This window comes from Lycium barbarum, chromosome 1 (assembly GCF_019175385.1).
Source record: "Lycium barbarum isolate Lr01 chromosome 1, ASM1917538v2, whole genome shotgun sequence".
NCBI classification, from domain to species: domain Eukaryota; kingdom Viridiplantae; phylum Streptophyta; class Magnoliopsida; order Solanales; family Solanaceae; genus Lycium; species Lycium barbarum.
In genome coordinates this window covers 151,138,947-151,165,840 of record NC_083337.1, presented here as the reverse complement: position 1 = coordinate 151,165,840, position 26,894 = coordinate 151,138,947, and the positions used below count along the sequence as shown (strand labels likewise).

The window sequence follows — 26,894 nt, the reverse complement described above, 5'->3', positions numbered from 1 at the left end:
TTGAACTACTTCCACAGGAGTTGATGAAGCTCCTAATATCTCGACAGGCACACAACCCCTTATCACTACAGCCGGAGAAGCAACGGCTACAAGATCATGATCCTCCACACGATCCACAGGCACTATAAATTCGGCTGGGTCATCAACATTTTCATCTATTCCAATCATATTTATCGTGGCCCCATCATGGGTCGGGAGTGGATTGTTAACCACATTTGGTGTTGGTGCTTTGACCGTGATCTGTTTTGCTTCAATAAGATCCTCAACCTTATGTTTCAATGCGTAACAACGATCAGTGGAATGACCTTTTACCCCCGAATGATATGCACATGTTTTGGTGGGATCAAAACCTCTAGGTAGTGGATCCGGAATTCTACCTTCCACAGGATATACTAAGCCTGAAGCTTGCAGTCTTTCAAAAACAACGCTCAATGGCTCTCCCAATGGTGTAAAATTGCGAAACGGTTTATTTGGGCGAGGTGCGGATGCGTTGTTCGGATAATGAGATTGTGATGATGGAGCTGGGTATTTTGGTGGTCGTGGAGCTCGATATGCTGGTTGTGTGTTGTAAATGGGGTAGGAAATTTGTGGTGATTGAGGTTGGTAAGATGATAAAGCTTGGTTGTATGGATATGGAGAATATTGGAAATATTGTGAGTGGTGAGCGTTAGAATGATATCGCGGGGGTTGTTGATGGTGGTATGATGTGTTTCCCAAAGCCATTACCGATGCTGCTTCTTTCTCTTTTTTCTTTCCGTTTCCGAGAGTACCAGTTTGTATGGCCCTACTAGTAGACTGTAAAGCCGCAAGACTTGTTATTCTCCCTGTCTTAATGCCATCTTCAATCATGTCCCCGGCTTTGATCACCTCTGCAAAAGTCTTTCCACCCATTGTCACCAAACGTTCATAGTATTCCAGCTCTAGCGCTTGAATGAAGAAAGTAACCATTTCTGTCTCCTCCATGGGTGGGTGTACTCTAGATGCTTCTTCCCTCCACCGTATAGCATATTCTCGAAATGATTCGGTGAACTTCTTCTTCAACTTTGTAATTGAGATTCTGTCAGGAGCGATCTCAACATGAAACTTGTAGTGATCCACAAAAGCATTTGCCAAATCATCCCAAGTACGCCATTTGGTTGTATCTTGCTTGGAATACCACTCCAAGGCTTTTCCACTCAAACTCTGATTGAATAGTTTGACTCTTATCCCTTCATTCTTCCCCACACCAATCAACTTTTCACAATAGACTTTCAAATGGAAGAAAGGGTTCCCCGACCCATCAAACTTCTCAAATTTTGGAATCTTGTAACCTGGTGGCAATTCTACCTCAGGAAATGCACATAATTCTTCATATCTCACGCTTTGGTTACTACCAAGTCCACGAAAACTTCTCATGGCATCCTCCAAACTTTTGAGCTTTCTATTTATCATTTCATCATTAATTGACCGTGTCTCATTTTCAACTTCGACATAATGATCAACATCTGTGCGACATTGTCCCTGGATTTGTGTCATGGGTGGAGCTGTGGTATAAGTATATACTGGCGGAACTTGATGTGTATTGGTAACATCATGTGCCGGCGGTATGAACTGAGTTTTTGAAGAAATGGCTGTAAATAAAAGGGGAGCATTTTGAGTGAGGGGTTCGGAACGAACCGGCTGAGAGGTGGTAAAATAATTTGCTTGGTTAAATTCGTCCAAATTTGGGAATGGATGTGGCATAGGCAAAGTCTGACGAACCCCATGAGATGGAGTCATATGTGGTGGCGTTTGAGAAAATGACCGGTTGTGAAGTACCATGTGACTTAATTCAGCAACTCGTCGCTCCAAACGAGCAATGATCTCCAAATGTGTTTCTGGTTGATTAGAAGATGTGGGATCACTCGTGATCGGCAAACTAAGAGATGGCTCAGATGAAGTGGTTGCATTGATCAAACTTTGCTCCATTTTAGAACGAGTCTTTTTAGTTAACCAGATGATTAGTGATGAGTCAGAGTCTGATTTTTTGGCTCTAGACCGTGTGAAATATGGATGCTCCGCCAGTTCCCCTTTAGCACAAGTCAACCTTTTTATTTTGAAAAAATAAATTTTAAAAAGAAAAAAGATAAAACAAGAAAAAAGAAAAAAGAAAATGAGTCAGTATACGGTAAGGACATATTATTGCATATAAACACATTATTGCACATAATACATCGCGTTCTATAATGCAAGGGACCTCTTTATGCCAGAGGTAGGCCTAACGAACATTTGAAGGACAAACATGTTTTTTGATGTGTCATTCCATAACTCTTTCTAAAACTAGTTTACAAGAGTAATAAAAATTTATTACATGCCAGTCAATAATACAATTCAAAGTTAATCTAAGATATCTAATACTTCAACTCCACTAATTTCCTTTGGCTGTCTTCAAACCTCCGGCATTAATTTTGGATGCTCCACAACAACCTGCAACAAAAGGTTAGTTTCCTTGAAATATTTATCTATAGAGTATTAGGTCCACATAATCCACATATTTGTCCTTCAAATAATGCACATAGATAGTGAGCAGTGTCACTTAGAGTCATAGACTCATTTGGACATTTGGTAAGGTTGACTAATGGACTTAATACACCAAGGGTATTAAGCCTCCTAGGTTTAAAATGATGCATGTCCTTACAAGGTTTTGGTTTTCGCTCTACCTAGGTAGACTAAGAATGGTTTTCCTATGACACAAGGCTCCCCCAAGCGGACAACTTGGAAGCGGAAAGTCCGTGGCCGTCGACTGCACCGCCGATCGACTAAATCCACAAGACCAATCCAACTAAAAGGGGTAATTTAGTAGTGCACGGGCGCAAACTGCGAAGCCGCTTTAAGTGTGTGAATATGTGTGAGTTTTGCAGGAGTGGAAGAAATATGAGCGGAATGCCAATTTAAGGAAAGCAATAACATACATATTACATAGAAAATTTACATAAGGAATAAAATAAAAACAACCAAAAGCATATAAGGAGAAAGCAATAATAAAGGCAAAAAAAAACAAACAAAATATCCAACAAATTAACTATTAACCTAAGTTGTTATGGTTAAGAACCTAAAGTCCCCAGCAGAGTCGCCAAGCTGTCACACCCCATTTTAACCGGGTTAAAGTAGGAGTACAACATATTGGAGATTCCTATTTGTTTTATTTAAGGAGTCGCCACCTAATTAATTTAACGGTGAATTAGGACACCTAGAGTTTAACTAAGGCAAAGTTAAAACTAAACCTCAATTAATAGTCTGCTTAACCAATGTGATTCTAGATAAGGGCTCTATATTATCCTAAAGGGAAGGGGTTAGGCATCCTTTAGAATCCGTTAACTTACGGTTATCCGACCAAACTTAGGTTAATTAATTTAGGGCTAAAGATGTAAATATAATATTTAAAATTAAAGAAAGTAGCTTGATAAATACTGCTGAAAATTTAAGGAAGATATAAAATATTGTTTAAGATAAGATGTAAAAAAAAATATAATAATTCACATAAAAGAAGATTTTAACTGCCATTTATAACGAAACTTACGAAGTTGATAAGGTTTTTAAATAAAAATGCTATTTTAGAATGAGATTTGTAGAAAAATATAATAATTTGCATAAAAGGAAAACTTCGAATACCATAGATTTATAAACGTTGCAAAGACTTTAAGTAATAATGCTAATGCTATTAGAAATAAGATTTGCATAAAATATATACATAGAAGAAAGCCCAGGTCTGTGCAGCATTTTAAAATAACTCAAATGATGAGATATTAATTGATTTTGCGATTTAAGAATGTAAACAAGATTATGTTTTATTAACTACATTTTTGGCTAACCTATGCATAATTTCGATAAAACCTTAAAAGATGTCTAAAAATATTCTTTGGTTCTTATTTGCGCATTAGTAGTGTTAAAACTCCCAAAGATAAAAATATTATTCCTTTAAACTCAAAATATCAATTTACGCTTATTGAAAGTCCATTATTCTAAGAGTGAATATTATAAATACTACAAATAACTTTAATATAAAAGAAGAAAATGAAACTTATGGAACTAATTATCGGTTTTGTTTAAATTAACTACCCATTATTAACGCTGAAACCCCACTAAGTGTTAGTTAGAACGACACAAATTAATAAATAAGAATAAAATAGAATCCTGAAACGTAAATAGATGGGCTCAGGCCCATTTAAACTGCTTTGGGTCTGTTTCGTTGTTTGGCCTCGGCCCAACAGCAAATTTATAAGCTGTTGCGAATGGGCTGGATGCGGAAGAGATTTCGTTGGGCTTCTGGCCCAACACCGAGTATGGAAGAAGAATGAGTCCCTCGGACTCGTATGCGGTGATCATGCAAAGAACGAAAGGAAAAGGATTAGAATATAATCAAAAGAATAAGGACAAACATATACAGATAAAATTTTAGAAGGACAGGTTAAAGATTAATAGCGTGGCTAGTACATGATTCAACACATCATTAGGACCTCATGGCTTTCAAGTTTAATTATTTCGCACGAACAACAACAAAGTGAGCTAGGATTCGACCTATCGTATAAAAACCGTGGTTGTTTGCTAATGCAATTTCACTGGACGACGCATCAAAGGGACAGCAAACATAATTTACGAACAAGATAGACAAGAAAAAATGCAGATCTGCAGGCACATAGATCCCAATAAGCATGCAGCTGATCATTTAAAGTTCGTCTTCATGTAAGGACCTCATTCAATCAGTTTTGAACCTATTTCTGGTGTGTCGTTGAAATCTGAACCTTATACTCATTATCTGAAGGTTTAAGTATAACAAAGATTGAGTATGTCTTAAACATACTCATTGATAGTATTAGACCAAGAGAAAATGTTTGACTTCATAAACTGTCACTTGTGAACATTTAAATGTCAAATAGATGTCTCCTGATTTTCAACTCCTATATACACATCTAAGTCCCAATTTGAAAACTTGAATATAGCCATGTTATGCAGTCAGTATAAGAAACAAAAAAAAAAAAATACTAGAGCCCATACATATACTAACAGATCCAACACAGAATAAGACATGGGGGTAATGTAAGCACAGGCATGCATTTCGACACTACAGGGGTTAGTAAACACAGAAGGGTACCAGTGATGCCATTAAACATGGTCTTATCTTAAATGTTTAGAATTTAAAACAACACAGCATTTAAGATGAAACAGAAATCCAAAACCAAAGTGTTCTTGTAAAACATCTGTTCTTGTAAAACATCTTAGACCTAAGACAAACTCATTTATCAGTGAAATGCATGATTAGGCATTCTCAGATATCATACACAAATTAACTATCAGGAAACAGGTGGAAGGGACTGCATTTGAATGACAATGCCATACAGGGCCAGTTCTAACTCAGATTGTCATTTAGAGAGAAAACAGACATGTAAGGATAGATCGAACAATTACATAGACCCCTTGCGGATGACCCAGACTAGCCTTGATGCACTCATGAATCACATATGCATTGATGAGTCATATAAAGACATCAAAATAAATACCCAGACCAATATTGACAGTATTTACGTAGGCGACAGGTAGAATGGGGACTAACACGTATTTTACAGCCAGGTTCAGAATAAACGACACATAAATTTTATAACTAATTAATTCTAACAATAGAACATACGAATCACGACTGACATAGAACCAAACCAATGTATAATCTATTCTCGGCGTAAGCAGACCAACCCAAAATAGACTCTTAAGGCATGTTTGGCTGAAACCCAACGGAACTAGCGACTAGATCATGCTTTACTGAAATACATTAGACTATGACAACATCTAAAAAACACATTTTAATCGAATGGGGATAAACTGAGTCAATATACAGGACTAGATAATCTAAAAAAAAACAGCGTATAAAGCAGGCTTGACTACTAAACCAAAACTAACTAAAACGGCGTGCCTGAATCACAGGATAACGAACTGAAACAGACACAAGCAACCAAAAATGCGAAAAAAAAAAACGAAATGAATGATTACCTGCTTTGTGTGCAGCGAAATGAGGCGAAGGTCTCGAATCTACACTCGATTACTATGAAATCTAAGCTTGAATCCACTCAGACCCGCAACGGTAACAAGGGGCCAAAACAAAAGATGATTTAGTATTTTTTCAACTGAAAACTCAAGAAATGTTTTAGAGCGAAAAAAGAAGGTTGTTCTTCTCCTTTAAAGTGACTGGAAATTTTAATTCTTGGGGATTTCGTGACCAGAAAAGGAAAACGAAATTCCAGATTCTTTGGGGTTTTTCGATTTTTATCTTTAAAAGGTTTCTACCGCTAAGCAAACTTTATCATCCGTGTTCTTCTCTCCCCAAAAAAATCTCCCCCTTGAATTAACAGAAAACTCTTATTTATATCCCCCAATTCTCCTTTTCGTTTTGTATATAAAAAGTAAATAAAGAGGGGAGCGTTGGGGAAGACGACGGACAGGCGTGGGGGGACAAAACGAGGTGGGGGTGATGGTGAGGATAACGTGATGTAGTGGGAAGTGGAGGTGGCAGAGGTAACGTGGTGTAGTGGAGGTGTCAGACGCGTGGGATGGAGAAAAACAGTGGGGTGTGTGTGTGTGGCGGCTAGGGTTTAGGGGTAAAGGGAAAGGGAGTGGCAGAGAAGGGGATGGGGAGACGGTGGTGTGGTGGAGGCGACGATGGGGAGGTGGAGAAGACGGCGGAGATGGAGAGAAAAGGGGGAAAAGGTGGGGGTGCGGCGGGGACGAAAAGAAAATGAAGGGGAACCCTTTTTAGGGTTTCCCTTATTTTCTTAAAAATGGGTCGGACCCAGTCCATAAATGGACTGGGTCAATTTTTAGACCGGGTATTAAAGAATGGGCTAGCAAATTATAATACGGACTGATCTAAAAATTAAGGTAAAAAATATAGGCTGGTTAAGAAATATTTATGAATTGATTGGACTTTGATTTGGGATCTGATAAGTCGCAAATGCGGACTGAGTGTAAGAAATAGTTTGGCTTTTAAATTTGAATAAAAGACCCATTTTAATTGACGATATACTGAGGGTGCCTAATACAAAAATATGTGTTTATTAGGACTCGGGTAATGAAATTATATGATGCTATAATAGCCATGCAATAATATTTTTTGGAAAATCCACAGTAAAATAAAATACTATTATTTAATTATGCAAAAAATAAATATGATGTGTGTGCGTAAGCTGGTAAAAATGCCGAAAAAATGATGATAATAATAATAATAATTAATAACTGCAATATAATAATGAAACACCGGCTTTGATAAAAGGCTAATAATTATAGTAAAATAATATATATATATATATATATATATATTGTTTTTTAAAAAAAAAATTCCATAAAACGTTAGAAACATAAATAGGTATTTTGGAAGAGAGACGGGACAAAATTGGGTGTCAACATATCATACAATATTCATACACCCAGAAATAGTAATGTTTATTCGTACCTTTGTGAACCAGACTGTTTCACCCAAAATTGAAAGTGCTTCATAACTTCATAGAGTGTTTCTTTATTTGTAAACCTGTTGGTTCGCAAAAAATTCACGTCGAGGGTCGCTTATTATTTCACTTGCAAACTATCCAGTAACTCAACATCTTCACTAGAAGCCACATCAATCAGTTGAATCATATTCCCCATAGACAAAGATTGAATATCCAAACCCCTTTTTATTGACCTGGAACTACTTTCAACATGATGAAACTCGATTGCATCGATTTCTCTATCCTCCAATGTTATACATAAAGGAAAACTACTAAAGAAATCTTTATACTTTTTTTTTAATCTAAATATACCCGGACGCCCATGTCGTTGTGTATAATCATTGGTGGGCATTGATCACTAACAATGTATGTAATCATCATGGTTTGGAGTGTGGTATCTATCCCCAATTGAGCAGCAATTACAGAAATCAATCCACTATAATTCGAATTTGAATTTTACAGGATTTCTTCGATTTTGAAATCCACATATCTACCTGTAATAGGATATTCATACATGCTTCAATAAACAAATTTGTCTAAATCAAATCACTTCCATTCTACAACTACTTCTGGATTTCTGGATTTTTACAACTATTCATACACGATTTTTATAATTTTTATACACTATTCATACACGAATTTTTACACCCTTGTAGCTGAATTTTTACAACTTTTATACACTATTCATACACAGTTCACGCCATTCTACAGAAACTACATTTATAACACTATTCATACACGATTTACACTATCAAAATTATATATTTGTACGTACATTCATACAACTTTCATACACAATTTCAAACATAATGTATTTGGAGTTCAAGTATATTCACCTGATGTGTTCCATCTCCCACTGTGTTGTATCATTATTGAATGAATTGTGCTATCTGCCATTATTAGCATCATCCTAAACTACAGATTTACAGCGAAAATTTGTGTAATTCTACTATGTATTTTGGTAATTTGTAAGTGTATCGATGTTGAATCATCCGTTTTTTCAATCACAATTGATTCATTGAAAAAAGAAACTGCAGAAAACAGGTGCAAAATTGGTGAAATTGATGCAAACTTCACACTGATTTTGAATCTCCTGTATGTATTTTGAACCCTAATCAATGAGAAGAGAATTTTGGTTTGATTTTCTGGTGTGAATTTTGGTGAAATTGGGGGAGAGAAAGAAGGAAAAACGAGATATTTTGGTGTGAAATTTCAGTATTTTTTTGGGAGAGGAGATACACATGTTTATTTGGTGTGAAAGCTCAATATTTTTCTTTTTGATTGTATTTGTATAGGGTTTGTAATGTTATGTTTTGTAAATAAAAAATTATCGACACGTTTCATTAATATTTATTCTTAATATGTATATATACGTAGTTGGCCCCTATTGCTTTGACCCGAAATTTGCACAAGCCTACTTCTCTTCAACTCAAAAAAGCAAAAAAAAAAAAAATCAAGATTTTCACAAAAGAATTCAAAATAAACACTAATTTTCCATAAATAACTTCACTTCTTTCAAAAAAAAAAAAAAAATAATAAAAAAGAACATACACACAAACAAACAATAGAAAACAAAAATAAGTGACCCAACAAATCCAATACGGGATGTTTCTTCATCTTTCCATCCTGTCATCGACCTTTTCATAAATATTAGATCAAAAATCTCATACCAAGAAACCAAACAATCTTAACAAAAATTTCATCAATCAACCAAAAAGGGTCAAAATTTCAATTCTTGATAAAGATTGAATTTTTTAGCTATATACTAATCAGTGGGGTTCACAATCACACACATGTACATTATTTCTAGCTTCTTTAAATTAGTCCAGATGAGAAGCTGCTAAGGGGGGTGACAAAAGGATGTATCAGTGGAGAAAGTTTGAATTTTTTGAGGAGAAATTTTCTGGGAAAGTAGCAAATGATATAACTGGTAAGATCCAATGTTGTTCAAGTGGTAAAGGAAGGATTGTGTTGGGTTGTGATGAAGGTAGTGCTTCTTTATTGGATAGAGGATTGAAGTTTAATTATGGTTTTCAAGCTCATTCTTCATCTGTCCTTTTCCTTCAACAACTCAAGATATCATTTTTCTTTACTTTTTTTAGTTTTTTCAAGTAATTATTTTATATTAAGTGTTCCCTTAATCTTTTATTTTGGAGTAAGTGTTCAATTACATAATCAAGAAGGAAAATAACTTTATTTTCTTTCAGATTTATCCCTATTTAGATAGGTGACTTTTTATGTAATCAAGAAACTATATTAATTATTCAATTAAGGGTAGTTTAGTCAAAATACCTTTTTTCCTCTAGGAGTTAGTATTCCTTTAAGGAAATTTTTTTCGATACATACCTCTGGATGCGCACATTTACGCAATTTCTTGCTTTTAACAGGCTTTTGAACAGCTTCAGCTTGCTTAGCCCCCTCAGTGTACTTGTTCTTCTTGCTAAGGATGTCCCCGACAGCTTGACGACTACTAATTGAAAATTTCTGTTTCAGTTGTTCATGTGTGATTTTTGGATTGTCCTCTTTGTATTGACACAATGCCATTTTTGTTTCTAGAGAAATAACTTGACGTTTAGACCCCATATTGCGTGAATAAAGAATATGTGATGGACATTGTTATTTTTGACTAGAAATGTAATTGTATTTATAGTTACAAAATTCACAATTAATTTAAATTATAAAAGGAAGATATCAAAATTAAAGTTTCGCAAATATTCATAGATATTATCAATTGAGTTAATTAAATTGATACTACATTAAACCGTAAGATTTGATTATTTGCATATATTAAAAGGAAAAAATATATATTTCACATAATAATCAGATTTGGTCTTGCAAAATTTCAAACTTAAAATAGTCTAATTACAACTACCAAAATCAAGGAAATAAGTATCAAATATATACAAAATCGGTAGATAGAGATTTTGAAAATATTCAAGACTAAATCAGATTTATGAGAAATATATTTGTTTCCTTTTAGATATTTTTACTTCAAATTTACTATGTGCATGATATTAATGATGATCACTAGAAATATTTTAATGTTTATTTTTATACATAATATATTTCTGACAAAATATTGTTGCACAATATTAGAGTATGACTGTTATAAAGAGGTAATTTTACAAAGAGTGTACCGCTATAATGAATGTCATTATTTTTATAGGTAGAATGCTGTTATAGAGAAGTAAAATATAACATGAAAAATCGGTTCCGGAGAAAATCAGACAATTATAGTGAAATGCCGTTATAACGAATGGTAATTATAGAGAAGTTTGACTGTAATAAGAAAAGCTGCTAGACACTCTGTCTCGTGGTCTAAGTTTAATTAAAAAAAGAATCATAGTGATTGAAAATTTTAATATGTACTTTTCAATTTTTAATTAAATAAAAGAAAAAACTTTAACTAAAATCTTTCATAATAGATATTTAAAATAATTCCTCTCTATAAAATAATCTAAATAGTAAACATTCATTTATACTCGTCCTATATAAAGGGCTCTTATGCTTTGTTAAACACAATTCACATCAATTTGGTATCAGAACCTATTTCACATCAATTTGGTATCAGAGCCTATTTCATATCACGTCACATCAATTTCTCAGTTAAAAATAACTCTATGTGATATGGAGAATGGAGATGACAATAGTCCTATCTGTTTTCAACTAAGGTTGATAAGCTAATATTCGTGTCGGTTTGCTTGAACTGATTGAATTTTTTTATTGTTCGATGCAAGGAAATTTGCAGCAAATGTCGTCGTTGTTTATTGCTATAGTAATTTATTAGCAGTTTTATGTGGTGAAAGTTAGCTGACTGAAAAAACTAATGTGGTTGTTGTCAAGACGGGTCCGGAGATTTTCGAACAATAGCTGAAGCAATACTGACAACACCCAATCATAGTGTTGAGCGATACTACATCAAAATTAACAAGAGATATGTCAGAATATATTCAGGTTAATAAAAAGAAGACCAACATTGTCCTCAATAGAGAAAGAATGGATACTAAAATAAGTTTATTATATTGAGCACCAAAACGTACAACACTGCAACAGTGGGTAAGTTTATTATATTAGGCGTTATTTCTATCATGGATTACGTATATGAATTTCATTGATTTTGATTTTGTTGTTTTTATTTTGTACGGGTCCTTGGGAATGGCTTCACAGCCCAAGACATCACCTTAGGAATGATGCTGGACCAGAAAAGCATCAGGCGGTGGCAATTAGAGTAGAAGCAGGTTCGGCCTCCTTATACAGATGTCGTCTCGAAGGGTATCAAGATACTCTGTATATCGAAAAGAATCGTCAATTCTATCGGGATTGTGAAGTCTATGGCACAATAAACTTCATTTGTGGTGACGTGGCGGCCCCCTTCCAGAACTGCTTAATTGAAGTACACGTTCCATTGCCCAGACAATATAACATAATCACGACACAATAAACTTTAACTAAAATCTTTGATAATAGATATTTAAAAAAAATCTTCTATATAAAATAATCTAAATAATATTCGTTCATTCATAATTAGTTAAACACAATCTGCATATCAAAAGGACTCAAAACACTTTTCAAATTAGTGAAAAACATTTTGAATGAAAAGCAGTTCTCAACAAAAATACTTTTTAGAAATACATTTTTATAAAAATCACTTCTCAAAATAAGCAGTTTTAAAAGCTTGGTCAATCATGCTCTTATTCAGAAAACCATTTCTTAAGAAGAAATTGACAAAATTTCTTGAAAAGCCCTAAACAAACACATTATTGTTTTATTGTTGCGAGCATTTTATGAGCGAAAAAACATTCTGAATGAAAAGCAGTTCTCTTCAACTCAAAAAAAAAAAAATCAACAATTTCGCAAAAGAAGTCTGAAATAAACACTATTTTCCATAAAATAACTTCACTGCTTTCAACAACATATATTTAAAAAAAAAAAAAAAAACGCACAAACAAACGATAGAAAACAGGCAGAAACGGGTCAGAAGTAACCCGACAAATCCAATTCGGTGTCATTGTTCATCTTTCTATCCTGTCATAGACCTTTTCATAAAATATTAGATCAAAAATCTCATACCAAGAAACCAAACAATCTGGTCAAAATTTTCAATTCTTGATCCTTTACCATAGTTGCAAAAAAAAACAACAAAGATTGAATTTTTAGCTATAAACTAATCAGTGGGGCTCACAATCACACACATGTACATTATTTCTAGCTTCTTTAAATTAGTCCAGTTGAGAAGCTGTTAAGGGGGCTAACAAAAGGATGTATCAGTGGAGAAAGTTTGAATTTTTTGAGGAGAAGTATTCTGGGAAAGTGGCAGATGATATAACTGGCAAGATCCAATGTTGTTCAAGTGGCAAAGGAAGGATTGTTTTGGGTTGTGATGATGGCAGTGCTTCTTTATTGGATAGAGGATTGAAGTTTAATTATGGTTTTCAAGCTCATTCTTCATCTGTTCTCTTTCTTCAACAGCTCAAGGTATCATTTTTCTTTACTTTTTTTTTCAAGTAATTATTTCATAATAAGTGTCCCCATAGTCTTTTTATTTTGGTTCAGAATAAGTGTTCAATTACATAATCAAGAAGGAAATTAACTCTATTTTCTTTCAAATTTATGCCTATTTGGATAGGTGAGTTTTTATGTAATCAAAAAACTATATTAATTATTCAATTAAGGGTAGTTTAGTTAAAATACCTTTTTTTCTTTTTAGGAGTTAGTATTTTTTTTAAGGGGTGCGGTAAAGGCTAAATGTACAGTTATTTTGTACCGGAGGGGTTAGTACTCACTCTATTTCAATTTGTTTGGTATAGTTTGACTCGACTTAGAAGTTTAAGAAAGAAATGAAAGACTTTTAAAACTTGTTGTATTAAACATGCCCTAACATTTGTGTGGCTATAAAACTTTTGAAAATTGTGATCCTAAACATATCATAACATTTGTGTGGCTATAGAACCTTCTCATTGAGGAAATATAGAAATGTGTTACGATTTTCTAAGCAGACTAATAAGGAAATAGTGCAAAACAAAGTGGAATGGAGGGAATACAATGCAGACTTAGTTAAGAACAGAACACAATGGATGTTAGGATTGAGGGTTTAATTAGGATTGAGGGTTTTGTTGTTGCTGTTACATTTGTATTGGGTTCGGTGTTTGTTAGGAGCATTTTCGGTTTGGTTGGAGACCTTGTATGTTAGTATATGGACAAGTGTAAGATTAGAGAACCTCTACTTTAATTTGTCTTAGAAGACAGATTTTTGTAGTGTTGCTATAAATTTGGGTCCAAATAGAGGGAAATGCATATCAGATCCATATAAATGATCCCGACTAGTTTGGTGTTCAGGCGAAGCTGATAGATTATTGATTGCTTGATTCTGCTTGTTGAAAGTTCTCACAACCCTGGAAATTTTATGTAGATAGTTTGATCAACTGTGTTTTGGTTTTGTGGAATTCAACTCTGAACTTGAGTTGAAAGAAATGCTGATAAAAATTTGTTTTTGTTGAGTATTTTGTTTTAATTAACTGGAGTTTTGGTTATTCGTGGAGATTTCCTTATGTTGGGAACCGAAGGTATCATGTAAGATATGACATTTGAAAAGATGTGAAGTTGAAATTTCAACTTCGAACACACTAGAAAGTCTATTACAGCAATTTCTTTTAACTCAGTTGTTTAACGAGTTGGATGGGGGGTTGCATTGATAGTATTGTTTCTCTGGTTTTCTTTTAATTGACAACTGTATAATTTTTCTGGAAGAACACCTGACGCACGTGCCTCCACAGAACTGTACTCTTTGTTTTTATGCTTTATGTGTATTCTGTTAACTTGTTTTTGTAAATATCAACAGAATTTGGATTAAAACCCAGAAAGTACTAAATCCTGAAAGTATGCTTATTTAAAGTTGATAATGCAGAATGCACTAACTTTAGCTTTCCTCTTTCTCTGTTAACTAGCAAAGGAATTTCTTAGTGACCGTTGGAGAAGATGAGCAAATACCTTCCCAGCCTCCAGCTGTTTGTCTTAAAATTTTTGATCTTGACAAGATGGAGTCCGAGGGAACAAGTACATCAAGTCCAGATTGTATTCAAATACTGCGAATATTTACCAACCAGTTCCCCGAAGCAAAGGTGTATATTAGTATTTATAAAGCTTCTTCTTTCTTATCTAGTTGTGTACCTTTTCTTTTATTGCATATCATTTGATTAAGTAATGCAAGAACAAAACATATAACTGCAGATTACGTCATTTTTGGTTCTGGAAGAGGCTCCGCCATTATTACTCATAGTTATAGGGCTGGACAATGGTTCCATCTATTGCATTCAAGGAGATATAGCCCGTGAACGCATCAAGCGCTTTAAGCTTCAGGTGGATAATCATTCAGACAAAAGCCAATCCTCCATCACGGGTCTGGGGTTCAGAGTGGATGGTCAGGTGCTTCAGCTGTTTGCTGTTACTCCAAACACAGTGAACTTGTTCAACATGCATACTCAAACACCTACCCGGCAGACTCTTGATCAGATTGGATCTAGTGTAACTAGTGTTGGAATGACTGATCGATCGGTGTGTGCTAATTTCTTTCTTATCTTCTTTTGTTATTGATGGGAATTCATTTTTTAGTGTCATTTATCCCCAGACCCCACTTTGTGGGATTTCACTGGGTATGTTGTTGTTGTTATTGATATTATCCTCTTATAGGAATTCATTATTGGTCGGCCTGAGGCGATATATTTCTATGAAGTTGATGGTCGTGGTCCTTGTTGGGCCTTTGAAGGAGAGAAGAAATTCCTTGGGTGGTTCCGTGGATACTTGTTATGTGTTTTTGCAGATCAAAGAACTGGAAAGAATACTTTCAATATTTATGACCTGAAGAACCGGTTAATTGCCCACAGTATAGTGGTTAAAGAAGTTTCTCAGATGCTTTGTGAATGGGGTAACATAATACTTATTTTGGAGGACAAATCAACTTTATGCATTGGGGAGAAAGATATGGAGAGCAAGTTGGATATGCTTTTCAAGAAGAACCTTTATACAGTTGCTATAAATCTCGTCCAAAGCCAACAAGCTGATGCCGCTGCAACTGCTGAAGTGCTGAGGAAATATGGCGATCACTTGTACAGTAAACAAGACTTTGATGACGCTATGGCTCAGTATATACTCACCATTGGGCATCTAGAACCTTCATATGTCATACAAAAATTTTTGGATGCACAGAGAATCCACAATCTCACCAATTACCTGGAAAAGTTGCATGAGAAGGGGCTTGCCTCAAAAGATCATACCACTCTTTTATTAAATTGTTACACCAAATTGAAAGATGTTGAGAAGCTGAATGAGTTCATCAAAAGTGAGGATGGCCCTGGGGAACAAAAATTTGACGTTGAAACTGCAATAAGGGTATGCAGAGCTGCCAATTATCATGAGCATGCCATGTTTGTTGCTAAAAAAGCTGGGAGGCATGAATGGTACCTTAAAATTTTGCTTGAAGATCTAGGAAGATACGAAGAAGCTTTACAATATATCAGCAGCCTTGAGTTGAGTCAAGCTGGGGTGACAGTGAAAGAGTATGGCAAAATTCTTATTGAGCATAAGCCAGCTGAAACAGTTGATATACTCATGAGGCTTTGCACAGAGGAATCCGAACCGTCCAGGAAGGGAGCATCAAGTGGTGCATTTATCTCCATGTTGCCTTCTCCAATTGATTTTCTCAACATTTTTGTCCATTATCCTCATGCACTTCTGGAGTTCCTTGAAAAATATACCACCAAAGTGAAGGATTCATCTGCTCAAGTGGAAATTCATAACACACTCCTGGAATTGTACTTGTCTCATGACCTGGATTTCCCATCAATTTCACAATCTAATATAGATAAAGGTGGAAATAATCTAGCACAGAGACCTTCCAAAGCAGTATCTAATGGGAAGGCGATATCAGACAAGAAAGACGTAAATGATGACAAAGGTCGTCAAGAGCGACGTCGGAAGGGGCTGACCTTGCTTAAGAGTGCATGGCCTTCTGAACTAGAACAACCCCTATATGATGTTGATCTTGCCATAATTTTATGCGAGATGAATGACTTTAAAGAAGGGCTGTTGTTTCTTTATGAGAAGATGAAACTTTACAAAGAAGTTATTGCATGCTACATGCAGGTACATGATCATGAAGGTTTGATTGCATGCTGTAAGAGATTGGGTGATTCGGGTAAGGGCGGTGACCCTTCTCTTTGGGCAGATTTGTTGAAGTATTTTGGTGAACTGGGAGAAGACTGCTCAAAAGAAGTCAAAGAAATCTTGACTTACATTGAGAGGGATGATATCTTGCCTCCCATTGTTGTTCTTCAGACACTTGCCAAAAATCCGTGCCTCTCCCTCTCTGTTATCAAAGATTACATAGCTAGAAAGTTAGAATACGAGTCCCAGATGATTGAAGAAGATCGCAGAGCCATGGAAAAGTATCAGGTTGGTACTTGTCTGTTCGCATTCCATTGTATATTTCTGTATGCGTACATTTTGGGATACCTGCAATGTGTAGACCAACTTCCTTGTTTCAGTCATTTCCTTAACATAGTTAAAAGGTAATTACAGTACAGTGACATAACTATGGGTCACTTAGCTTCAGTGCACTGTTCTTTCTTGATGTGTCGTAAATTATAGAGCCGTACCATCTATTGAACTTATCTGAGCTTTTTCATGTAGTACATGTTGCAACAGAGTCTGTTGTTGGTATCTTCCATAATGACTGTTTCATACCATCCCAACATAGTAAATATCAAAGGGGCTCCCAATTCTCTGAGTTCCCATCTCATCTTATTTGACATACTGGTGTGTGGCCTAACCAATATGGAGACTGTTTCCTTTCCTATTCTTTTTCCTTTTAGTTTGTATATTATTGGCCTGAGATGGAATTTTAATGGGGAATATGGTCAGTGAGGATTTATATGGGACTGAGGCGCAGTAATTGTTATAGTAGTGTTGTTCTTTCAATGATTTTTCTTTACCAAATTGATATTTCAGTGGATAATGGAACTATCACATATAACATTCTAGGGCTAGACAGTCACTGTCATCATATACCTGTACGACGAGTAGTCTACTTGAAAAATTACTCCTTATCTTTTCTGTGTCCTTTTTGAGAAAGAAATAATCAGATCTTTATATTCCAAATATAATATTCTGATCATTTTGCAGGAAGAATCAACAACAATGAGAAAAGAGATCCAGGATCTAAGAACAAATGCTAGAATTTTTCAGCTTAGCAAGTGTACTGCTTGCACGTTCACACTCGACCTTCCTGCTGTCCACTTCATGTGTATGCACTCATTTCATCAGCGCTGCCTTGGCGACAATGAGAAAGAATGCCCCGAGTGTGCTCCCGAGTACAGAGCTGTTTTGGAAACAAAGAGAAGCTTGGAGCAAAGTTCCAAAAATCCAGACCAGTTCTTCCAACTGGTTAAGAGCTCAAAGGATGGATTTTCTGTAATTGCTGATTATTTTGGCAGGGGTATTATCAGCAAAACTAGCAATGAACCTACTGAAGCTCATAGATCAAACAGTGCTTCTTCCGGCAACGATTTCTAGAATCGTGTCACCACATTTCTTGTGTGATAAATTTCTTGAGATCTTTTCGGCCATAAGGGGAATTGAAAATGCTTCATTAAACTGGATGACCATGCAAGGCAGAAAAGTTACTGAGTTACGTGTTCAGAAGAATGTCATCCATCTTGTTTGATATAGTTTGTGTTTTTTAGGCCACTTTTTCCCTCTGAGGATTTCATTATGAGGAGCTTCTCAAGATTTTAAGTATCTGGCAGAATTTTATCTTTCATGATGTTTTGTTCTCTGCTGATTTTGTTTTAAGGTTATTGTAGAGCTGTGCAATGTTTTCTTTTTGATTGTTGTACCTCGGCATTGAAGTATCGTTAGAATTTTGTGTGAACAAAATAAAATTATTTTCTGTGTGCGGAAAGTTTGCACTATAAAAGGTGGAATTAAGGTGCACAGTTAGTTTTTTTTGCTGGCATCGATTGCAAATAGGGTATTGGAATTTGGTAGAAGTACAATTGTGATATTGTCTTTATATTACACTTGATATGAAATAATAATTCTGGAATTACTTGTAACACAGGTTGCGATATTGTAGTCTTAACACACTCAACGTGGAATAACAATCCTGGAATACAGAGGTAATCCTGGAATACTACTACTACTAGTCAACAACAACAATACGACTAATGCCTGTATAAAGCAACAAAATGACAGATATTTTTCTCCAAAGCTCTTCTCCTAAGTGCTTTAAGAACTACTCCCTCGTTGATTTCATTTTTACTTGTTCACTATGGACTTTGCACACTCCTTAAGAAGTAATAAATGAAATGTATATTTTATAATGATACTAATATTAATTGGTGTATAGCCTTAATAGATTTGAAAAATGATTTAGAATGAATAATTAATGCTAAGAGTAAAACAGGAAAAATAAATTATTTTTCTCTTAATATGCGAAAGTGGATAAGTAAAATGAAAATCTACTTTTGAAATAGTGGACAAGTAAAAATGAACGGAGGGAGTACTATAATAATAACATACTCAATATAATTTCATAAGTTGGGTCTGAGAGACAGCAGGGGTGGCACAATTGTTGAGCATGAAACTTTCATAATAGAGGTAGCATGTTTGAATTTCACTGGGAATTTGCCTTTTGGGTGGAGCTTGTGTTGGACAGGATTTTCCATCCTGAAGTGCTTTAAGAAGATTAATGTTATAATTAAAGATTAAAACTGATTCAAATTCATCTATTATAAAATTCAAATATATACTCCCTCTATTTTAATTTATTTGAACTTATTTTCCTATTAATCCGTGTAAAAAAGAATGACCTCTTTCTATATTTGAAAATACTTTATCTTTATACAATAATTTATAACCACACAAAATATATGTGACTCATTTAAAATCATAATTTTAAAAGTCTTTTTTTTAAATTTCGTACCCAATCAAATAGATTCACATAAATCGAAGAGTATTATATATTATATTTCATATGTCATATGTCATTTCTAGTTTAACAAATCAAACATTACTACTAATAAAAGTATATTCAATAGTAGCCCGTCATAAAACTTACTAGTATAAAATGGTACCAAAAGGTCTCCATTATCATTAGTTTAACCCTCGTTATTGAAATCCGGAAAAACAAAGGCAGAGAATCGGCGATGGCGTTGAACAACGGCTTGCGTTCGTGTGCATCAATTCTCTCCAAAACCGGTCAGCTTTTTATCTCTTCTAAACTTTATGTAATTCTTCACATTTTTTTTTTATTTTTTAAAAGAATGAAATGAGCCCAGCTAGTTTGGGATTGATTCATAGCTGATCCATATCCATTTTTTTTGGGTTGATTTTTTTGTGATTTCTGTATGTTGATGGGTATTTATTGCTTTTTAGATCTACCCATTTTCTGGATTCTGTGTAATCTGACATTTTCTTGATTTATTGTGGATCTGTTTGACTATACAGACCATATACCGTATGTATTTGGGTGGTTTTTTTTTTATTCATATGAATGACCACTATTGTACACTTAGGTTCAATATGTTATACATTTGCTTAGCATGATGAACAGAATAAATAATCATTTCATATGGTTGGATATATCAACCTAATAAAAGGATTTTAGTTCAATGTTCTTAGGAATGTCTGTCCACCTCTTCCCGTCCTTTGTTCATTTCTATTTTGTTGTTTTTGTTACACTTACATTAAGTGATGTGAGTCTTTTTAGGTTGGTTAGAAGTGTGAGATTTTGGAGTGCTTCTAGTCTAAGTACAACAACAATGTACCCAGTGTAATCCCACAAGTGGGGTCTGGGGAGGGTAGAGTATACGCAGACCTTACCCCTATCTTGGAAGGCAAGGAAGTTGTTTCCGAAAGACCCTCGGCTCAAGAGAAAGCAGGACAATAAAGTTAGATAAGGATTCAAGAAAATAAAGAAGTCATGGCAAAATAGTATAGATAAGCACTATGAAGAAAAGTAACAGTAAATGCAGCAAACTAGTATAATAATCGATGTACCGGAGATAGCAGATAGCAACAAGAAATCGAAGGACAAGTAACTACAAAGGTAACTGAATCTCAAATTTGTCTAAGTGAGAATCTCAAATTTGTAACTGAAGACAAAAGATTCATTTTGGAGAAATGGCCTGAATACAGCGAATCCGATCAAGAGGAGGGGTAGTGTGGGCTTCTGACCCATCAACCCATCCTTTAAATAAGTGACTCTTTTTACTATTTGATAGCAAATCTTTGCGTCTGGTCTCGTGGTACATATTGAGCTTATACTTTACCCTCAATGCTGTCTGCTCCTCCTGGACAATGCAAGATTGCTGTTTTCACAGTGCTGCAATGAGCGCTAATTCTGATTCCCTTCTAAAGTAATATGTTGGACTAAAATATGAGTTGAAACTCTCGAGGTCATGACTTCTATAGTCGAACCCAAGTGGCCTATCTTTATAGTATTTAGATCTGGGCATGGGGTCCTATCTATCCGCGTCACATGCACAGTAACTGTTGGTATATGACATCATGGATAACTCAGCAGTTTATGTTGGAGCACTCTTTAAACTTCTGTAGAATTTAGTGACAAGTAACTTTAAGGGTATTAAACAAGGTGCTCCATGTGAGTGCATACTCCTTAGTATTTCTATTTCTTGGCTTATTTGCTGCTATAGCACATAGGCACCTCAGTAGAAGAAGCTTTCTTATATTATCTATCTTTTGGAGTATTTGGAAGGAAAGGAACCGCAGATGTTTTGATGGTATCTCAACTCCAAGCAGTAGTCTAAAATCTCTCTGTCTTTTTAATCTTTTCAGTTGGAGCAATCTATCCCGTGTAAATGACATATTACCTCTTTTAGACTTCATTAGCTCCATCAATATGGCTTAGAGACCATATTTTTGCTTTCTGGTTAACTCCCTGATTTAGAATTGAAGTTTTTGTTCTCAGGAGTTAACCATGATTCTTTTGTGGATGTAACATGCATCTACTTGATGCCTTCCTAATACAACATCTTATTTCATCAAAAAAGTTTCATGCTAAATCCTTATCAATAAAAAAGTTTCATGCCAAATACAAGTGGATTTTATCTTCTCTTTTTTCTCTGTAACCACCTCTTCTTCCAACTTATCCAAAAAATCAACTTCTGATAGCTCTAACTTTGGTCTCTTTGAGATGATTGTATGTTCTGTATTGGCAAGGACAAAAGTATGAGTGTTATCATTGACATTCCAAGTTGAGGCCTGGTGCATATAACTATTGTTGTTTTCTGCTTGAATGCAGCTACCTCCAAGGTAAGGGTTTTGACTTAATTTTGGTCAAGAGTAGTCCCTCAACCTGGCTATGGATTCTAGAACGGGGTGTATATATCTTATTAGACCATATGAACTTTATGATATCTTGCTTGGCCCATGGGATTACCTTTCCGTTTATTTGCTTCCAAAAATTCTAAAGGCGGTTCATCAGTATTTTGCATTTATCTGGCCCTCGGGGTGATGTGTGGGATGGTGCACATCACCAGTTTTAATCCTGCCGCTAGCAAGAGGTTTAAGCAGTAACAGTGTGGAGGAGTGGGCCTATACTCCTCCAAGTTCGAACATGTGTGCTGATTGGGTTTGGTCCATCAAACCCACAGACCATTTCTCAATTATTAAAAAAATAAAAAATAAATAAAAAAAGTAAAAGTTGCGTTAATCTGATGCAAATTTAGGTTACCAATCAGCAAAATTCTCCATATCCAATGCAGCAAAATCTCAATACTCTTTTGGTGTTTGGACCTGCACCTTCTGAGATATGCTTGGCATTATCAAGTTGCTTCATCTCTTAAACTTGTCAAGAAAATGTTTTTACATAATAGGTTTACTCAACCTGATGACTTTTATTAACCCCATAAATCACGATACTGACCTAGCATTGTGAAGTGTGAACCTGGATGCATGAAATAGCCAAAATGGTTTGGTTGAACTTCTGAGCATTGTTCTTTTTGTGGAAGCACCCTCTCTTATAAGTGGTATCTAAGGTTGAGATATGTGAAGTTTGTGATAATCAAAAAAGATTAAGAATAACACTCTGTATCTGTTGGTGATGTAGGGACATATCTTTAGGTCTGTGCGAAAAACTTATATATGCTTCAAGTTGATGAATATATACTGATGTCAAAGAGGGAGAGCAATGTAGGGCATCTTTTAACAATTCAATTAGAAACTCTAAAACTAACTAGTTAATCTTCTAAAAATTTGAGGAACTTCCCCATTGGTATACGCCCTACTGGTAGCCCCTCCTTTATCAAATGAGCATGTCTTCATCAGTTTGACAATCTTTTCATTGGAACAGTGTGGCAATTGAAAGTTTGTTTTGCTATGGCCTGCCTGAATGGCTTTTCCAAATATTGATTATGTTAACTTCTTTCTTTTTGCACACTTCAAATATTCTTTTTTTTAATCGCTACACTTCAAACATTCTTTAATACTTATTTCTTTTAGTTAATTATTCATGTTTTGAAATTTCATCTTATTGTTTTTTTTTTTTTTTAATGATGAGTTCATTTAAATCAAAGCTTGGATGCCGCTGTTGATGCTTTTGTTTTGTAAGTCTGACCTTGCTGATAATTGAAATCTATTGTTTGGCCAGTGAAGAGAGAGTTCCACTCAACAGGTGTTAAGAGAATGGGAGGTCATGGACATGATGAACCTTTTTACCTTCACGCAAAGCACATGTACAACTTGGACAGGATGTCACACCAGAAGCTGAAGATGACTGTTGGTGTCTGGTCTGCAGTCGCCATTGGTGTTATAGTCCCAGTTTATGCAGTCATCTTTCAGCAAAAGAAAACTGCTTCGGGCTAGATCATCATGTTATTGCGTCTCCACCACAATAATGTTGTCCCTGGAGTTTCCATGTCTGAAGATGATGTGCTTGAACCTACTGAATTAGAGCATTAAATAGCTTTCAGTTTGGGCTTTAGCTTTAGCCTGGTGTGGTTGCTTTTCTTGTTTCCGTTTGGCGACAATGTTGCTATGCCTGGTTCGTTAATAATATTTTCTGAATTTACTGAAACATCATCCTGATTGAAAATGTTGTGTCTGGTTTAATATCCACTTGTGATTTTCTCTCTAATTGGATGTCACTATTTTGTTGGAGGTTTTGACCTTAAGCAGAAGATATTGGCGCATCTTCCTTCTGCTTTTCCTTTCCGCAGGTACTTGTGAATCAGTGGCATGTCTGTTTGATTGTATGTGTATCAGCCTATATGAAGATTGTGCTTTCTCTCCCTCATTGTGTAGATAAACAAATTTGTAAATTCAAGGATCACAAGGGTGATACAGAATAGCAGCGAAGAAGGTTGATTTAGACTGTTGGATTTGCAGTTAATAGTGGGATAACATGGGTGTTTATAGTACTCCGTCCTCCCATTTTATATAGTATACTTTCTTCAAAGGCTGAACTCATCGGAAGACACTGTGCTTGACAACATCTTTCACTTAAGACACCTTAACTAAAATTTTGTTCCATTTAGACACCTAAAGTATGGGACTGTGCTATTTAGACACTTTTCGCTGAGCACCGTGAATGTAATACATCCAATCTGGGCGCGTGAGAGGCTCGTTTTTTTTTCCTTAAAACTTTTGTCCCCATCTCCTACCTTATTCTGCCCCATGCCACCAGCTCCTTCGATCTGCCATTCCCACGTCTCCTTTCCCTCTACCTCCTTTTTCGCCACCATCCCCAGAAAAAGAATCTTAACAAGCAAGCTTTTACTGTATTGGTCAAATCAACACTGATGGGTAAACACAAGTAAAAGAAAGCAAACCCATGATTGAGCAAAAGCCATCAGCGCAGTACCTTAAGAAAATCATTGAGTTTTATCTACTTGATTTCTTGCTAATTTCAAATTTTTAACTATATTTGTCAATGACCCCCCCAAAAAAAAAAATGTTACACCACTTGTTACAACAGGAGTATCATTAATTTATTAATTATCTAATCATCATTCTATCAAAGCTGCTAGTAGGAATTACAAATTGTGGACAATTTCCTTGCCAAAATTCTTGAGTGAAAGTAAGCTTGAGATGTGTGTAGAAGCCCAGAAATTACCACTAAAATTCTCAATTTTTGTCAAAATTTTCTTCTCAGGATGATATGTAAACAAGTAGTCTTCCCACCACTGAAACAAGATCTCTCCATCTTGGAAAACTTTCAAGACTTGTATCATTTGGTAGCAAATCCAATTGTATTCTGGGGTTATGTTTATCACAACTTCTTTGCTCCAAGAACTTGTCACTCCATATTCCTTCATCATCCATACATTAACCTGACTTTCTGCGTTATTGTCACATACACAAAGATGATCTCCGAACACTCCCAAACTTCGAAGATTTGGGCAGTTTTCCTTGTTAAATCCAGGAGCCGTGGAAAAGGTGTGACATACCTCAGCATCCTGTCTATCTGAAATCCATTGGCCTGACTCTTCTTCATGCATATCAATGAAACAAATTGACTCATTTCCGTCCCCATCTCCAACCAACCAATGAAGCTTTCCTTTCAAATATACCCCTGAACTATGACATCCAAAACATCGCTTGACATAGCCTATACTTCTCCAAGACCCTGTCTGGCCAAGAGTGTACACTTGAACTTCGGACGTGTAATAACATGTCCCTCTTTCAGGATCGCGAGTTTCTACTTGATAAATTCGTACCACCTTGTACTCCATCCTCTGGGGATCAAACCCGAAGCCATAAGTGACTAAATTTGGGTACTCTCTTAGCCCTTTAACCTCAGGAAGAGTGATATATTCTCGAGTTGTTGGATTGAAAACATAAACAGTGTCAAGACCACTATAACGCGGCATGTGAAATAGGCAGATTAAACCATGGATTGAGCCAACTGGAGTGAAATCAGCATCTGGAAAGTGGGGTTTGATATCAAGGTCAAGATTTGGTTCATAAGTGAGAATATGATGGTAAGGTGTATCTTCCAAATTGACAAATTTGAAGACACTTGGTGAGGGGAGTCTCATGGAAATATGAGAAAGGCAGATGATAAGGTTGGCAGGGGATCTTGAGAGTTGAAGTTTGCAAAACTCAGGCAGTGAGATTAGGTTTAACCAAGACTTGCAAACAGTCCTGCAAATGAAGATTGTTTTAGGTGATAGTCTTGAGAGAATGTTTTCCATTATTAAGAGTGGTAAATCCATCATACTGGTGGTTGTTTCTTCTCTCATTTTCTTTTCCTTGGTGGCACTTCTAGTTATTGTTGGATATATATTTGATGTGGGATTTGCTAGCTCTATGGTTTTTTGGGTGCTTATAAAGCTAGATACTGCTTAATAAAGTTGGAAAATTCTATACTTTGAATTGTATTTTTTGACCATTGGAATAGTCCATATCCTGCAGTTTCCAGGCAATTAATGCAGAAGCAATCTTAAATTCATTAATACTCCATAAAAAGGGAAAGAAACACTTCCATACGAAAACATGGAATTGCATGCTTCTATCAATTTGTCCAGTCAACACGTTTTTGTGTCAAAATGAAGAGTCAAGCACTTTCCAGGCCCTTCATTTCGACTTTATACAAATTCTAATGGCTTTTGACGAACTTTCATCCACTCAGGACCTATATATACACACCAAATCATCTATTTTATTATACTCTCCATTTCATTTTTCATTACATGTGTCTTAGCGGTTTTTAAGAAAGTAGACTTTTAAATCTTGTGATCTTAAACTAAAGATGTGTATGATGTTCCAAAATGCCGTCGAATCTGGTAGTCTTAAACGTATCATTTGGGATGTTGAAATTACAAAGTTACTAAATATAAAAGTGTCATTTTTTTTTAAACGGATTAAATAAGGAAATTAAACACATAATTAATTGACACAGAGGGAGTAGCTTCTTTAGAATCAGGAAATTTACAAGTGGAATTAATAAAGCTTAGTATTGTTAATGTGTGATTAATAGAACTTAATTGGTCAATTCAATTTCCTATGCATCATTTGGGGATCAAGCCATGCTAGTTTTTATGTTTATTCAAGTGATGAGACTATCGTGCTATTGTATTCTGCTATTCTAAGTGCTCCAACAAAAAAGTAATTGGTGTGGAGAATACAGGCATACAGCAAGTAACATGTCTAAGCACATATAATATTTAGACCATATTAGGAACCTGCCTGAATCAATAGATAAGCTACAAACTGATCTAATAAAAAACATGTGATTTATAGATTCCTATACATCTAGATCATTAAATTAAATGGAGGCTATTGAAGTCACAAATAAATTCTTTCAATTCTCAGCATTTGCCTAGCTTGCCTAGAAAGAAGTTTGTGGTCTGGTGTGTGTATAAGGTGCTGTATATCCTAAGAAATTAT

At 35.3% G+C, this 26,894-nt stretch overlaps 3 protein-coding genes and 1 long non-coding RNA gene across 4 annotated transcripts; 3 read left to right on the top strand and 1 right to left on the bottom strand.

Annotated features, from left to right (window-relative positions):
* Nucleotides 1-8,714: 8,714 nt before the first annotated feature.
* LOC132616184 (uncharacterized) lies at nucleotides 8,715-10,101 on the top strand. The gene is made up of 2 exons (XR_009573046.1): nucleotides 8,715-9,477; nucleotides 9,878-10,101. It is a non-coding gene; the product is annotated as an uncharacterized LOC132616184 (long non-coding RNA).
* A 2,226-nt stretch (nucleotides 10,102-12,327) lies between these two features.
* LOC132644226 (vacuolar protein-sorting-associated protein 11 homolog) lies at nucleotides 12,328-18,476 on the top strand. Its single transcript, XM_060360805.1, has 5 exons — nucleotides 12,328-12,965; nucleotides 14,435-14,608; nucleotides 14,718-15,041; nucleotides 15,177-16,937; nucleotides 17,667-18,476. Exons 1-5 carry the CDS (start codon nucleotides 12,750-12,752, stop codon nucleotides 18,054-18,056), a joined length of 2,865 nt encoding a protein of 954 aa, XP_060216788.1. The 5' UTR covers nucleotides 12,328-12,749; the 3' UTR covers nucleotides 18,057-18,476.
* A 1,108-nt stretch (nucleotides 18,477-19,584) lies between these two features.
* On the top strand, nucleotides 19,585-23,640 carry LOC132644218 (uncharacterized). The gene is made up of 2 exons (XM_060360799.1): nucleotides 19,585-19,742; nucleotides 23,155-23,640. Exons 1-2 carry the CDS (start codon nucleotides 19,691-19,693, stop codon nucleotides 23,367-23,369), a joined length of 267 nt encoding a protein of 88 aa, XP_060216782.1. The 5' UTR covers nucleotides 19,585-19,690; the 3' UTR covers nucleotides 23,370-23,640.
* Nucleotides 23,641-24,468: 828 nt separating this feature from the next.
* LOC132644213 (F-box/kelch-repeat protein At3g06240-like) lies at nucleotides 24,469-25,963 on the bottom strand. Its single transcript, XM_060360789.1, has one exon. It carries the CDS (start codon nucleotides 25,745-25,747, stop codon nucleotides 24,539-24,541), a length of 1,209 nt encoding a protein of 402 aa, XP_060216772.1. The 5' UTR covers nucleotides 25,748-25,963; the 3' UTR covers nucleotides 24,469-24,538.
* Between the last annotated feature and the right edge of the window lie 931 nt (nucleotides 25,964-26,894).